Raw genomic sequence first — 15,916 nt, 5'->3', positions numbered from 1 at the left:
CTCCCTTCTGTGGTGGGCACTCATCCCCACTGCAACCATGACTGCATGCTCCTCCTCTAGTTCTGGCCCTGCCGCTGCCATGTTTGTGAGGACAGGTGACAGAGGAGGACTCTCTAGGCATTCAGTGCTAGAGGACGGAAGCCGGGCTACAGTGAGGCCTCCAGATGCCCCCTAGATGTAATTTGTTCCCACAAGTCCTTGCCGAGTAAACAGGGGTAACTGGGATTTTGGTGCACATACCATAAGTACCACGACTCCACGAGAGTGAACAGGGATTTGATTATTATAAAAAGTAGGGAGATCAGTTAATTTCTAACAACTAACTGTTCCCTGTTGCTCACACTGAACGACAACACCCGTAGCAATCACTGTGACTTTGTACACCGTCTCCAACCCTTGTCCACAAGGCCCTGATTTGGCTGGCATGATGGTCTGCGTTTACTCACCACAGATTCCATGTCATTCAGAGTTATCTGCTTTCCCAACATCATCTTATAAAATGGTCGAATGAAGAAACCTAAAATACGGCAAAAACTGAGTTTAGTTTTAAGTCCTTGATGCTGCTGTACACCAGAGCATGAAATAAAAGATTAACCTGCTTTCAAGGTGAGTGGGACCAGGACAGAATAATCAGGGGCCTCTAGAGTAACCAGGAGCCAGCAGAGGAGGGCCTGGGAAGGCGGGCGAGAGGAAGAAGTCGGTGTCCCCACAGCCGTGGTGTAAGAGAGGGCTGGAAGAGCTTCTAGGGGCCACCAGTGAGCCCCAAGTCAAGCAGGAGGGTGCATGCAAATGAGGCACATGACAGAGGAACCAACGGGGCACGTCAGCTGTTGGTCAGGGTGGAAAGGCATGGTGTCCCAGGGGGGACAGGCCAGAGAAGGGGCTGGGCAGTTACAGCCTGTGTGGGGCTGGAGGGAAGGGCTGCTCCCTGGGAGCAGCGGAAAGTCACCGAAAAGCCAGGAAAACCCCACGTCTTTCAGTGCTATTGCTCAGGCAGTGACGGAAGAAAACCCGAGAAGTGAGGAAGCTGGGTCCGCACGCTATTCCCTACAGTAGGGCAGGGGCCTCAGGGAAGCCGCGGCAGAGGGGGTGACTCGCCACCACGGGGACATGCCCCAGCAGGAACCTGCACCAAGGAAGGAGCATCACATGCCCCCCGCCGAGTGGCCCCGGCCCGTCCTTGCTTCACCCACACCCCAGTGCCTGCAGGACAGGCCAGTGTGCCCTGCTGTGGCACGGACCTAGGACTGCAGACTCCAGGGTACTTTGGTCAGATTAAAGGACAAAGCCCACGGCAGGGGCAGTAGACAGATGTGTAGAGTATGCTCTGCTGACAGACACATGCATTTTAAGACACGGAAGCCCCGATGATCAGGCACGTCTGTGGACACTGTGGCAGTTCCTGACATAAGTTGTCACTCCCACTTGCCCAAAATCTATCATTGCGATATTTTTTAAAAATTTTCCTCACTAAAATAGGTATTCGCTGAGGTCAGGATCAAAATTAGCTAGCAATTAACAGTATAAATATATTATAGGATATATCAATTATTTATTGGAATACAATTAGCATGATTCCCCTGGAAACAGCTCTCTTGACAGTAACTGAAATGTCAATCTCTAGTCTTACCGTCTTTCATTTTCAACCATTCCACACCTGAGTTCTTAAAAAAAAAACTTCTAGTGATTTTTCCCTACCGATGATTTCTGCAGTGGCCTCTTATGAGCACTTTTGAAATGAAACCTTGTATGACAAGCCAAAGCCAGGCAGGGGGTCTGACCTCTAATGTCTCTAAGGTATTTTGAAATTCTCCTGTGATTTACATATCTAAGTAGGATGAAGTTATTTTGTGTCATCTGTCTCAGTAGGGGCTCTGGGGTAATAATATTACTTTGAAATTATTTAGTCCTTTCACATTAAAAAATAATTCTGGGGACAAATGGAACAATGGCAGGATATTGATGGATTAGATCATTTTAATTAACTTTTCAATTAGCTTTTCCATCTGTCACCAAATCTAGCTCTCACCAAAGAAAACTTAGTCTGGCAAACATTCAAGTTGTATAAGTACAGAATGTTCTGTGCTTTGCACTTCAGTTAAAAAATAATTTTTAAGCTGTATGGAGACACTTTGTCTTCAGTGCCCAAGATGACACCGGGAGAAAGATCCCTATTATGGGTGACATATAAAAATTATTCACTGCATTAATGAGAAATGGTGAAGCTTTTACTTGTAATCTGGGATGTGAAAGATACCCAAAACAGAACCGCATGAACAGCATGGCCCTATTTTTAGGACTTCCAGCTTTCTTAATAACTTACCGTCTAGGAGTTTCCCGTGAAATACTGCCAGGCCAGCAACTCTTCCGATAAAAGTGAAATAGGACAAATGATCTTCGTTACAGAGGCCTGAATTGGGATTGATCTGAAGTGTGTAGTTGTCCCTTTGGGGGAAGAAAAGAGAGCAGTGAGGCCCAAACATAATTTTTTAAAAAGAAATACAGGAAACTGAATTTTCTTTGCCACTTGTCATTCATTCAGCGTGTGCAAATGTCCTGCACCGAGTGGGAAAAGGTGCGCTCGAGAGGCAGTGACTTAGCATCCAGGGAGCCCTGTGCCTGCCCAGCCACTGAGGCCTGCTTCGGCTGACCTGCAACCATGCAGAGTCAATCTCCAGAAACTGCTGATGTGTACCTGTGTGGATTCCTGAAGTTCAGCAAGCATCTGGAGAAGATGAGAGAGATGGACCACGCCATGAAGGGGCTGGGCAGGGCCTGTGGCATTGGCTCCGTGATGGAGGTTAACTTCTTCCAGAGGCTGAGATTTTTTTCCTTCAGGACCCACACTTGGTTTATATGACCATCACTCTGGCCTGAAGAGCCCTCAAGGGCACTGGGAGCAGACCTGAATATCTCAACAAGGCAAGCCTCCAGATACCCAGATGGACCCAGTGGTCCTTGTGCTTTGGTCTCACGATGATGAGGATCAGTGTTTTTCAAACTGGACTGCAGACAGGTCCCTCCAGGGGGCATCTTGGAGAATGTGGGTGAGAGGTGAGGATCTTGCCTCCTATCCTGCCCTCCGCTTCAATGGTTTCTATCTGTTTTACACAATGTGCTTTTTCATGGACTCAGTAACCACCACCATCACCACTGGGCAATTCTTGGCTAGATCAACCAAGAAGGATGTACTGAGGCTGTCTTCTAAATGAGCCCCCAGGTGACAGGTGGCAGGAGGAAGTAGCAGTAGAACATGTTTCCCTAAAAGCCCAGGACTGATAATGCTCAATGGCTCTTGGAAAGGGCCATCATTATTCTATTGGAGCTTATGTCAGCCTTAGACTTTCAAGGTTCCTGAGCCTGGAGAGAAATGGTTGGCCTTACTAGGAGCCAACATTTGACTATTGAGAAAGCAACTCAATCTGCCTCAGTTTTCCAAGTCTGGCAGAGACAAAATCCTAATGCCAGGAGAAGCCTGGTTCTTTGTTTACAGGACCAGGGTTAGGGTCCTTTGTGTCCCAAGTATGGGTCCTCAAAGTCTTCATGATTTGCCTTTACATGTGTGACTTCAGAGACTGTTCTTGTTCATGTAATGACACTTTCTGAATTCTGACTCTGATGACCTCTCCTCTTGAATTAATGGGACATTACAAATGAAGATTGCCTCTTATTCCTTACCATGAATACCCAAAGCATTTTCGATTTCAATTCTGGGAACCCAACAGACAAGGGAAGAATGAGTTTTAGGTGTTCAGGGAGTACATTATTTCACCAGGTGGAGTCACAGGAGATGGAGGGATGGGCAGGGAGGGAAGTGGGCGGCATTGATTCACTTCAAATGGGTGAATTGCTTGTTCTCCCATTGAGTTTAAATTCGTTCGGGATAAAACCATTTCTGTGGGGCACACATTCTGAATGTACTCCATACTTACGTTGCAGAGTACTCAAAGAGACCATAGTAGGGGTTGAACATCTCTTTGGAGAGCAAGAAGAACCATTCTCTGGCCACGCCCCCATAGTCCAGACCCTTCTCTGATTCAAATTCAATCCACAGTCTAGCTTTTAGGACATCTGGTCTTTTCACAGACATGATTCTCCGGTAGGACTCTTCAAATATGTTATTTCTGTGTAGTTTCATTTCAAACCTATTTGGAATATCAGCCTGTACAAAAGAAAAAAGAAAAAGAAAAGCTTAGGACCATACAGTAAATATGCACCTTGCTTTCTCAGAAAAAAACAAAAGGGAGAAGCGATGGCAGGCTACAAATAAATGTGCAGGGACAAATGGTTCCCGCCGAGATGCTCTGCTTTATGGATTCCCCCTCCCAGACAGAAATCCTCACTGGGTCAAGATGTGGTACAAAGGGCATCCACTTGCGGCTGGCTCAGACTGAGTCAGCCACGCACGCTGTAGAAGAAAACCTGCTGAGTACAAGATCATCTCTACCCCTTGGAGAAACAGGGTGGGCCCTTCTCTGGCACTGGACAGTGAAATAGCCAGCTCCATGTATGGTTTCAATCAAGGACAGAGACTTTAGCCCAGGTAATCAAAACCTACAGAGAATTCCCACCTGACCGGGCTGGGACCATTTGCATATGTGATAGGGACCACAGATGGCAGGTATGATCCATGAGGCCTGTGAGTTCATTTATCACAGGGAGTTCAACTCTGATTCGGGTCAAGCTTGGAGGGAGCATCTCAGAGGGCTGTGAGAATGGTCTCCTAGAAGGATGAGGTCCAGGGCTGACCTTGCCCTGAGAATGGGGCTGAGCAGAGCACAGCAGCCTAAGTGCCAGACTGAGCCAAAGCCTGTTACTGGAGGACACGCAGGGACTCACCAAGGAACACTGCAAAGTTATGTGTTCAAAGCTGAGCCCTGAAGGACAAAGAGTCGTTTGGAAAATAGGTATTGGTGAGGCACTTGAACTAAGGACAGAGGGGATTGGCACAGAGTGCAAGGCGTCCGTGCCCCATCCCAGCGGATGCCCAGAGCTCCAGGCATCACCTGGGAGCAGGGCGCAGGAAGAGGAGGACAGACCTGGCAAACTGCATGAGCTGGGCCATGGCTGACTCTCCTTTCCCAGAGACGTCACAACTGTCACTGAGCCAGCCAAGGAGAAAACTAAGACCAGAACTGGAGAGGTACCATGACAGCTAGCACAGGAGGCACAGCTGGAAGGACTTGGGGTGATGGGTCAAAAAGTAAGCAGCACTGTAATTTGCAGCCCTGCCTATAAAAACCTTATGGAGTTTCTGGGTTGTAAACTGCCACCGAGAACCACAATAAAAAAAAAAAAAATTATGCTAAGGGCTGCCAAGTATTGTAATTATTTGTCACATAATTTATACTGAAATATAAATGTTAATAGTTAAAACTATACTTCTGAATTTAAAGGGAAGGACTTGAACGCTTTCCAATCCTGGATGTAGGTTGTCTGATGTCGCCGCCCGCGGCAACAATTGCGCGGGTATTTATTGGAAGTGGACTGGAAATAAACTACTTCTATTCCTGTGCTGCTTCCTTGCTTGTTTGCTTATTCCCTAGCTTATTGAGGAAAAAAGAGGCTTGCTTGATTTTAGAGGAAGAGAGGCTTTGAGAGAAAGATAGGCTTTGCTTAAAGAAAGAGAGACTTTGCTTAGAGAGAAAGTTTTAGAGAAAGAGAGGCTTCTACCCTTATCAGAGATCTGTTTCTTCTTAGAGTTGTGTCCCGCATCCTGTGAACTAGGTGCTATCTATCTGAGGGCTAGCTGCTGCTTCTCTCTGCTAGCTGCTTCTGCTTACTGCTGTTTCTTCTTTCTGCTAGCTGCTTCCCCTTGCCTTCTGCCCACTGCCCGCTTATATTCCTTCCAGGAGGTGGAGGGCAGGGCCATGCTAGTTGAGATCAGGCGAGGAGCCAGCTGCCCTATCACAGCAAAGGTTAAAGTGAGCAGGCACGAGCAGGAGCACTCGGGAACACCTGTGCAGCGTTGTGTGCATGAACTTAATTGAATACGGCCAATGATAAATCACCTGAGTGTGCTTATGTTAATCAACCTCCTCACTGCCGATGTGATCAAAGCAACCTCCGGCTGGCCGCCAGGCGCCATCCCAGCGCAGCCCACAAGGCACAGCCCCCAACAGTCTGAAACATGACAACCATAGGGACTGAATGGGCTTCCCCAGGTTTTATGATGGCTGTCCTGAATTATTTTCCATCCCACAAAAATAACTTCTATCTTTTTAGGTATTACATAAGAAATTACCCACCAGGTGATTTGATATGTAATACTGAGTCAATTTTCACTTACCGTTTCGGTTAAAAAGAAAATTCAGATTGAAGATCCAGGTGGATCAAAGTGCAGTGAAAAAAGGAAGGTAATATTTTTAGTATACACGTAAAAGAAACAATTGGGGTATTCTGGGTAACTCTTGCAGCTCACAAACGACCTAAACACAGCATTTTGAGAAGAGACGATTACTCACGGGTTTCTTTAATTTCTTCCGAAAGTAGTCATATTTCTGCTTAAATTCTCTGGAGTATGGAACAGCCTGGAAGATAAATTTATAAATATAGACAATGCAAGCAATCTGCTTGAAATGTATGAATACTGAGCCAACATTCAGAGAGTTCCATGAATCACAAACCTTAAGTACTCACTTGCAGTTATTTTCCATAGAAAATTTATATAATGTCTACATAGCAGGCGGGAAAAGTTCTAGAACTGATTAGGGCTAATGGGCATAGAATGGTGTTTTCGCCCCTGAAAACGACCATCTTCATGATCAAGAAAACATTTAGGGTGTGCTGCACAAACTAAATATGCTTTCTATGTAATTTTCATCAGAAATACACACACACACACACACACACACACACACATATATTTATTGCCCTCTATAGTTAAGAGTTAGTGGCCTTGATGGTTTAACATATAATTCAAAATGACCTATATTGGGTGTTTTGAAAAATCTATTCATGCTTTTATAATCTCTGGGGGAAAAACCGTGAGCAGAAAGGAGTGATTAACACCCTTGGTGAGAAACGTAGTCAGGCAGATGGTGCTCTGGGAAGATCTTCCTGGGGAGTCACGAGGGGTGCCCCTTACTACTCTGGGCTCCTGGACAAGGATTTCTTTAAACCTCAAATGCCTTCTCTGTGAAGCACAGTGACGGAGCCACAGCAGTGGGCTCGGCATCTGACTGGCTGTAACCATTCAAAAGTTCTGGTGTCTCTTCAGGCAGAGTGATAACATTTTTATGCAGCCATTTACACAGCCTTTATTTGCTATGCTGTAAAGCAGCTTAGAGGCAGAGCCCTGACTGGGCTATTGAAAAGGTTTACAGGTTTGTTTGCTTATTTGTTTGTTTGTTTATTTATTTATTTATTTTTTAATGAAGCAGAACAGACTGGCTTCTGCATACACACAGACACCCCAGCACCTGCCTCAAAAGCAGTAATTCATACCTTTTTAGTGAACAGTGTGGGTCTAGGCAGAGAATACTTATGCTGATATCATTTAAGACCAAGTTAATAAAATATACCAATCCTCAGAAAAACATTTCCGGACTCCACCCTGACACCTTGTGTCACGCTTATTCTTGACCATAAAGAGAGAAAATGAGGAGCAAAAAGACTGAGCCACAACCCCAGCCTTCGGGTAGGACTCCTGACTCTTACCAATACGTGGAGGCCACTGATGTACAGACAAGGATATAATGTTCTTACCCTAACCAAGAGATGGTTTTCTCTGCCCTACCAACACTACACTCCATCACAAATGAGTCTCGTATCACTTTTTGGTGGTTCACTTGTTCATTCATTCAACAGACATTTCCTGAGTACTACTCTGTGCAAGGTGTGTAGGTCACTAAGTGCTAAGGAAATAATGGCACATAATACAAAGGGTCCTTTTTCAGTTCCCAGTTAACTTGAGGTAACAAGCTGTTGGGGGCAACAGACAGGTGTCCTGAGGGAGAAAAGCATCCATCCATCCAGGGCAGAATTCTGTTCTATGTGAGGTGGTCAGGAAGGGCAGCTTGAGGGACCTCTGAGCAAAGGGGACAGACCAGAGACTGAGCACCAAGTCACAAGGAGGGTAGCCTTTGGTTGATGCCTTCGGCTAGGACTGAAACTGAGGGGAATTAAATTGAAGACATGACTTCTTTCCATTCTCTAAGGACAGGCTTGTAAGACCTGAATTTTAAGGAGACTTTACTACCAGCTGGTTCTGTGACATGTTCTCTCTGCTAAGGAATTTCTTCACGGTTAAGCAGAAGGATTTGATCAGATCAGCTTCAGGATCTCCTATGTCCAAACATCTGATCCCCAGCAATTATTTTTTTTTTGCCCCCAAATGTTGAAAAAAGTTTCAATATTCATCATTGTGTATAGAAGCTAAATGGCCTTTAAAAGGTGACACATTTCCCAAGGAACAGATTTCAAAATGCTGGCCCCCGCCTGTGATACCCATTCTCATGCCTGCCTTGTAACCTGGCAGGTGCTGACTAGCTGTGGGTGGGAATAGGAAGCTGAGATATTTCTGGTCTCTCTTCTGGGGAACGGTGCAAGAAAGGTGGACACACATCATTCTCCTCCAGTGCCAACTGTCCATCCCTCGAGGGTAGCTCTCACGGGGGAGGAAATCTCCTGAAAGTTTCCAGCTGCGTACCAGGACAGAGGGCCAGATGCTGCAGCTTCTGAAGAGAATTACATGTATGTTTCTTGCATCAGACACACTAAATTATTTGTTCTCTCTTGAAAACCTGGCATCTCATTTTCTTGCATACCATTTAACTTGTAAAATACACCTATGTGAAAAACCGACATGCTTGTGAGTTTAGCCCTTTGGCTCTGCCTTAAATGTGTTCTTTTCTTTGTAGTGTGAAACCTAGCTTGTTGCACAGGTCAGTCCTCAGTATTTTGTGTCATCCTGTTCTGGGTGATGCTGGGACAGAAAGGCTTGTGGAGATACTGGTGAGGCCAGCACCCAGGGGCTCCAGGCTTCATGCTGACATTTGCGGGAATTGGCAACAATATGATTAGCTTTCCGAGCTTCTGATAAGCTGGTGAGAACACCTGCCCTACCTCCCTGAGGACATTGCTGATAAAGTCCTCGGAAAGGTAAAAAGAGATACACAAGCCTGAGATGCTCTTCCTTCTAGCAGCATGAAGGGACAGGACTTAACAGGTGCTACTGATGGTGACATGTGTCAGAGGGAGCGCATGCCAATCTTCAGTACTGCCACACACTGAGCCTCTGCAGAAAGGGTCTCTCAACGACTGACAAATGTATATAAATGCGGGATCAATTTGGAGATAAGATTTGGGGAAAAGAGAGAGTATAGGTATCCCATTAGCAGTAGGACTCAGAGGAAAAAGCAGTCACTGGAGCCAGACACAGGTGTTCCTGTTCAGATGTTCATCTTGTCCCTCAGGGACACATAACTTTGTCAACAGTCTATATGTTCCAGGGGGCCAGAGCAGAGTTCTGAAAGGGGGAAAGAAAATTACCTACTGGCCCAGAGACACTGTATGAGGCTATCTATCTAGAACCACAAATGGGAGAAAAACCAGAAGGAACAGGCCTATAATAAATCCATACTCCAAAGCTGTTATGAAGTTCAGTTATCCTAATCGAGTGGCATGGACTCAGCCTAACAAGTTGACTATAAAGATAGGCTGGGATTTATAAAAGTCCCCTAGAAAGAAAATGAAGATGAGCGTGTGCGCGCGCGCGCACACACACACACACACACCAGGCAATAATCTACCATTAAGGAGAATACACAGACAACAAGTAGGAGATTTAATGCCTCAGGACCACAGATAATAGAATAACCTGAAAGGGGATATTAAATCAGTGTTTTTAAAATGATAAAAAAGATAAAAGAATTAAAAAAGCAAAATTTAGAAGATCATTAAACACAGTCACTAATAGATACAATGAACAGATAAAGAATGGATTCTACAAAAAGCTTAAGAAAGGACTCACTGGGAGAACTAAGTAATAACTCACAATATGGCAGAGTGGGGGAGAGACAGGGGAGGGAGAGAGAGAGCATGAGAGTACAAGTGAGAGAATGCGAAAGTTAAGAGAGGAGAAAGACAATATGTAGGTAAACCAAAGGCCCAATCAGGAGTTATAAAAACACAGACTCTGAGCTGGGTGTGGCGGCACACACCAGCTACTCAGAAGGCTGAGGCAGGAGGATCACAAGGACAAGGACAGCCTCAGCAACTTAGCAAGACCCTGATTCTTAGCACTGCCCCAAACAAACCAGATACACAGAAGATGAAAACAATGAAGTATGTGAAGAAACAATAGCTGAGAATTTTCTGGAAGAGAGAAGACATGATTCCCCATGTTGAAAAATCTTGAGTCTAAGGCAGGATAAACAAAGAGAAATACACACATACATGCATCATAGTGACATTGAAGAACACCAAAGACAGAAAAAATTTTAAATTACACAAGAACAGAGCTATTTACCCATGCAGAAGTGGCAGATTGACAACACACATCTCATCATCAGTTATGGAAGTCAGAAGACAAGCAAGAATATCTCCAAACAGTACTGAAGGAAATCAAATAAGAATTCTATAACTGGCTGAACTTAATCTTGAGAGAGGGCCAACCAGACATTCAGATGGAAGACCAAGAGATCACCACTCAAGCTCACTGGTGGTGCTGCTGGGCAGAGGTTCTCAACTTGCGTGGGCATCAGCAGACCGAGGAGGACTTGGTAAGACACGGACTGCTGTCCCCTCCCCGAGCGGCTGATTCAATGGATCTGGGGTGGGATCTGCAAACATGCATTTCCAAAAAGTTCCCAGAAGAGGCCTGCAGACCACACAGTGAGAACCATGAGTGTACTGTGTACTTCATGAAGACAACCTGGGAAAAGAATGGACGCAAGAGCCAACTGTGGGTCAAGAAATCTGTTTACACATAGGCAAAATGAAATAAACATTGACTATTGGGGAAAAAGACAAAATATTAATGACTATTTGGAAAGTTTAGAAACAAGAGGTTTTTAAGATTCCAGCCAATGAATGACAACATGGAAAATGGGAGTGGGAAAGAATGGCATGAACGTTCTCTGAGGTCCTGATTGTGCACAGGAGGACAGGAGAGAGTGGTTAGCTTAGACCTTCAGCTATGTATGTTGATCAAGAATTTTAATGTGAGGACTGAAAGAATAGAAAGTACAGCACACAGAGAAAAGAAAGCAGAAAGTACTCTAATCATTTAGCAAGGAAGGAGAAGAAGACACTGCAAGAGACAGAAAAGATACACCCAGCAAACACTAACGAAGAGAAAAAGTGAGTGTAATTACCCAAATATCAACAAAGCTGACGCAGCAACAATCACTATGGAGATTTTGATCCAAGTCTTGAGTGGATCAGATAATGAGGAAAAAAGACAGTAAGGATCTGGATAATTTGAACACCATGAGCTGGACCTAATGCACACATCGAGAACTCTACATCCAACCAGACATAATACATATTTCTTAAAAACACAAAAAAATTTACAAAAAAATGACTAAACTTCCATTAAGTTTCAAATACCTAACACTATTCCCTTAGCAATGCAATCCAATTAGAAATAAGAGGTGGATAGGCAAAACCCCTCTCCTACATGCTGAAAAACAGATTCTAAATAATTTACAGAATCAAGGAGAAAAATCATATGAAAACTGCCCAATATTTAGAACTGAATGATAACACCAAATGTCTACTTTAAGTTGATAATTACCTAAATACACATACTTCTATTGAAAGCAGTATCACTAATAACAATAAAAAAGCAAGAATGCCTCCTTTATTAACAGAAAACAGAAAGAATGGAGATCTTGCTTGGGAGCAATGCCCTGACTTTATAATGCTAAATAATTTTCATGGGTAATGAATAAAGACTAGGAGTGTTCTGAGTAAAGGCAGATGACTAATAAATGGTAAGAAATAGTTGGTTCATATGATAATGTTGAAGTTTCCATCTTCTGCCACTCACTTAACAGCACTGTTTCTTGAATTTGCCTTGTTTCTAATGATGGAGAAGGGAAATACCATTCTAACAATTAATTTTAACTGTGAATGTGTGAAAAAAAGAAGGCATCAAAGCAAGGCAGTGTTTTTTTAGTCTACAGAGGAAAAAAAAGGAGTTGACTGTTTTGGGGGGCATTTTGTAGAGGGAACAGTACCAAAATAGCTGAACAAATCCAACAAAAGAATTTACAAAAAGGCCAGAGGAGTCAGGTACAGTGGCACAAGCCTGAAATTCCAGTGACTTGGGAGGCTGAGGCAGGAGGATCATCAGTTTGAGGTCACCCATAGCAACTAGCGAGGCTCTACTTCACTTAGGGAGACTCTGTGTCAGAATAAAAAGGGCTGGGGATGTGGTAAAGTACCCTTGGGTTCAATCCATAGTACAATCAATCAATCAATCAATCAATAAAAGCCAGAGACTGTCAGTCATCAATGCACACTGGCAGTGCAGCATCTTTTAAGTTTTCAGATGAACGTAGCTTCATCATTTAAAATATAATCTGAACTGAATCAGATTAAAGCCACAAAATTAGTCTTTCAGATATCCCCGTGAGAAAGTGAGTGGGTCAGCAGAGTTAAAGATCCTTAAATGCCCGTTTCCCCAAGGTGGCAACGACCTCATCCAAATGCCAACAGATTTTTAAAAGTTGGGAGAGATTTAAATTTATTAGTGCACATTTACTAACCTTGGTCTAAAGAAATCACAATGCTCTACAAAATAAAGGACTTGGTTTTGTATCTTAGGAGGAAGAAGGGAGAAAATCTTAGTTATACTTTTAATCCACCCTTTTACAAAGGAGAAGAAAAAAATGCTTTGTTCTGCTACCATTATCAAACCATTTTCTTTTCCTTCACAATGACCATCCAATAAAAAGGCACATGTAGCTGGACCCCACCTGGAAACTTTGGTGAGGAGGAAGGAGCAGAGTGCTAAACAACTCAATTACCCCAGTCCCACGGCAGTAAGGTGACACACGTGAGATGCAGAGATAGAGGAAACCAAAAGCTTATGTTGAAGGTTCAGAGCTTGTGAATACTGACCGGGCCAGTGATGGCTGGGTTCTGCAGTCTTGGGTCTTCCCACTGAGTAATTTTGCTATCTGAAAATGTTAAAGAAAAAAAAAAAAGTCAGGACATTAGTTCAAGTCTCTTTTATGTAAAGGATGTTTTAGTAAGAACCATTTCTGGATTCCTCCAATGTTGTCCAGTGCCTTACACAGACCCCTCCCAAGAGTAATGACTTAGTATTTCAGGGTTAGAAGGTAACCACTCTATGTGGAAATTCCTCACATACTGTTTAGTTAAAAATACTCAATTGAAAATGCACAACTAAAGTGAAACCATCTTTCCGCATTGTTTTTGGCAAGCAATCTGCTGAAATTTCAATTATAAACCCCTGTTCTTCCAAGGATTTATAACTTGATCTTGATTTTCATTTAATTGAAAAAAGGCATAAAAAGTTTTAGTTCCCCAGAAGGTTCACAAACACACATGACTTTTTTTCTCATTTCAAATGGTTTTTTATTTGCTTATGGTATTGAAAAACTGCTTTCAATTAGGAATCCTGCATTGAACAAATATAATCCATTACATGCGTCACTCACACGCACACAAAAACCAAGGCAGCTAAGGCAGTTCAAAAAAAGTGAGTATTAGAGACAGCCCAGAAAGACTCCAGAGGAAGGTTCCCCTTTGGCCATGTTGGCAAGGGTAGTTTCTTTCTTCCAAATGAGTCCACACTACCTACAGAACCACTCGTCTAGGGGATTTGTGAATGTGCCTAATTAAAGACTTTTGGGGTTCCTGGTGTGTGCTACAGGGAAAAGGTGGACTGGGGATGATGGGTCCTCTAAGTTGGTCAGAGGTGGGTGGCAGTGGTGAGGAACCCAGTGTGCACCTACCCTGGAGGTGGTGGACAGTCCCCATGCACTCAGTGTTAATGACTGTACCAGGAATTTCTAAAAGTCTGATATTATTATTATTTTAATGAAAGCAGAGGTAAAGTTAAAAAAAAAAAAAAAAAAAGAGCTCCCAGAGCTCATAACTATTTTAGAATCCTTATTTTGCTTTCATGCTGGCATAAAAATTACATGAAAAGTCTAATCGGTTTGGGTACCCTAATGGAAGCAAAAGGCATTGTTGTGTCCCTTGCTTTGAAAACAGAAGACTTTGAAAAGTAAAAGTTGCTCTTGTGATGGAAAACAAGAGAAAAGAAAACCAAAGAAAGCACACAGCATACAGCAGAGTTGGTGCCTTAAAATACCAACTTGGATTTTAACCGTTTCAACTAGATCTTGACATGAAATTAAAAAAAAAAAAAATGAATTAGCTATTGCCAGTGCGTGAGGATTCCCAGAACTGCCTGCCATACCTGAACAGCAAGCTCCATCCTGGATATAACACCTGGCCTCCCCCAGGGGCCTCCACTTGACTCTGTCCAAACAGAACAGCTCAGTACTCTGCACCCAAAACTGCCACATAATCGTATGCTCCAGATGAGCAGGTTCACAGTCCACTGGTGGATCAAACTAGGAACCTGGCCACATCCCCACCCCACCCCCTGGTAGTCATGGAACTTTCCCCATCTCTCTCTTGAAGGGTTCCTGCTGGGGCATTCATATTTTTTTCTGGACTGTTCTATTCTCTTGGCTCCCCTGGCCATGGTCTTACTTGCCCTGTTCAAATCTTCCTCTACTGCTCTGCCAAAAGAGCTTTCCAAAGAACATATCTGACCATGGTCACTCGCCTCTGGAAAAGCCCTCTGGAGCTCCCCACTGCTGGCAGAATGAACCTGAGTCCCCACACCTGGCAGACACCTGTGCTGGCCTCCTCTGAGCACAGCCGGGGGGAGAAGCTGCACTTCTCCGAACACAGCACACCTGCCTGTAGCCACATACCTGCAAGAGTCTCACCTGCCCAGAACAGCTGCTCTCCCCCACACCTGCCAGGCTCAGGCCCCTCCATGGGAGGAACCTGTCTGAAAGGAACCTATTCCCTCCAGGCCTCTCCAGCTCCCTCCACCTGCACCCGAACAGCAACTGTTCCTGCTACACTAAGACATGCCTTGGTACTCCCTGCTGGGCATGCACCTCCGGAGGGCAGGGGCTGGGTTATTCATCTCCATGGCCTGCTTTCCCTCACAGAACAGAGGTCCAGTATGTAAGAGGGGATTCATCTGTGATCCCTGTAATGACTGAACAAAGTTGGTGGTGAAAACAAACCAAGTTCCCGTGTGGTTATGACAAATACCGATTTTGCAGCTAAGTGTTGTTGATACAGGAACAAAGGGTTCAGTTCTGCAAGCTTCTGTTTAAAAGAACTTTTGAGTCTAAACTTGCTTTTCACCTTGGGGACATTAAATTTCAAATAAAAGGACAAGAAGGAAACAATGATGAGAAGAAAATCAATTTAGCTACTACTAACTGGTTTGATAAGACTGGCAGAAAAGAACAAAAATGGAATCACTGGAATTTTCTAACTTTTGTATTTAAGATATTGGTGACCAATTATTCTGGTCCTAAGAATAATATCCCTCCCAAGAGGGTCAGAGATTCTGCTTGATGTTGGGAACTATTGATTTGATAAATATCAACCCAATGAACCAAGGGGTCTAAACCAAAGACCAGTACTGAACATTCACTGCTTCTGAAATTTAGTCCTTAAGGTTGAATAATCTTGAAAATGTCTAAGTTCTCAGGAAGAATTTATAAAGCAGGAAAATAATTAAATAACCTAATTATTTAAAGGACAAGTGTATTCATGTCTGTAACTCAATCCTGTGTCCCAGCTCTGCAGGAAGACAGGATGTCTCTGAACAATTTCTAAGATGACTGCTTTCACTGTAAAACAACCTATATAGGGACCTCATTTCTGTCCTGTAGGCACT

At 43.8% G+C, this 15,916-nt stretch overlaps 1 protein-coding gene across 11 annotated transcripts in view; it reads right to left on the bottom strand.

The window, feature by feature from the left end:
* Nedd4l (NEDD4 like E3 ubiquitin protein ligase) overlaps positions 1 to 15,916 on the bottom strand; it is a 312,978-nt gene that overhangs the window by 25,363 nt on the left and 271,699 nt on the right. For all 11 annotated transcript variants that reach the window (XM_047526345.1, XM_047526346.1, XM_047526347.1 and 8 more), the window contains 5 exons: positions 13,072 to 13,130; positions 6,465 to 6,530; positions 3,933 to 4,162; positions 2,324 to 2,445; positions 447 to 517 (listed from right to left, as the gene is read on the bottom strand). In XM_047526345.1, coding sequence (XP_047382301.1) covers positions 447 to 517; positions 2,324 to 2,445; positions 3,933 to 4,162; positions 6,465 to 6,530; positions 13,072 to 13,130 — 548 coding nt within the window. The remainder of the gene's footprint in view (positions 1 to 446; positions 518 to 2,323; positions 2,446 to 3,932; positions 4,163 to 6,464; positions 6,531 to 13,071; positions 13,131 to 15,916) is intronic.

The sequence above is a fragment of the Sciurus carolinensis genome, chromosome 15 (genome assembly GCF_902686445.1).
Source record: "Sciurus carolinensis chromosome 15, mSciCar1.2, whole genome shotgun sequence".
Lineage (NCBI taxonomy): Eukaryota > Metazoa > Chordata > Mammalia > Rodentia > Sciuridae > Sciurus > Sciurus carolinensis.
The sequence above is the reverse complement of the archived record's forward strand: the minus strand, read 5'-3'. Positions and strand labels throughout refer to the sequence as shown.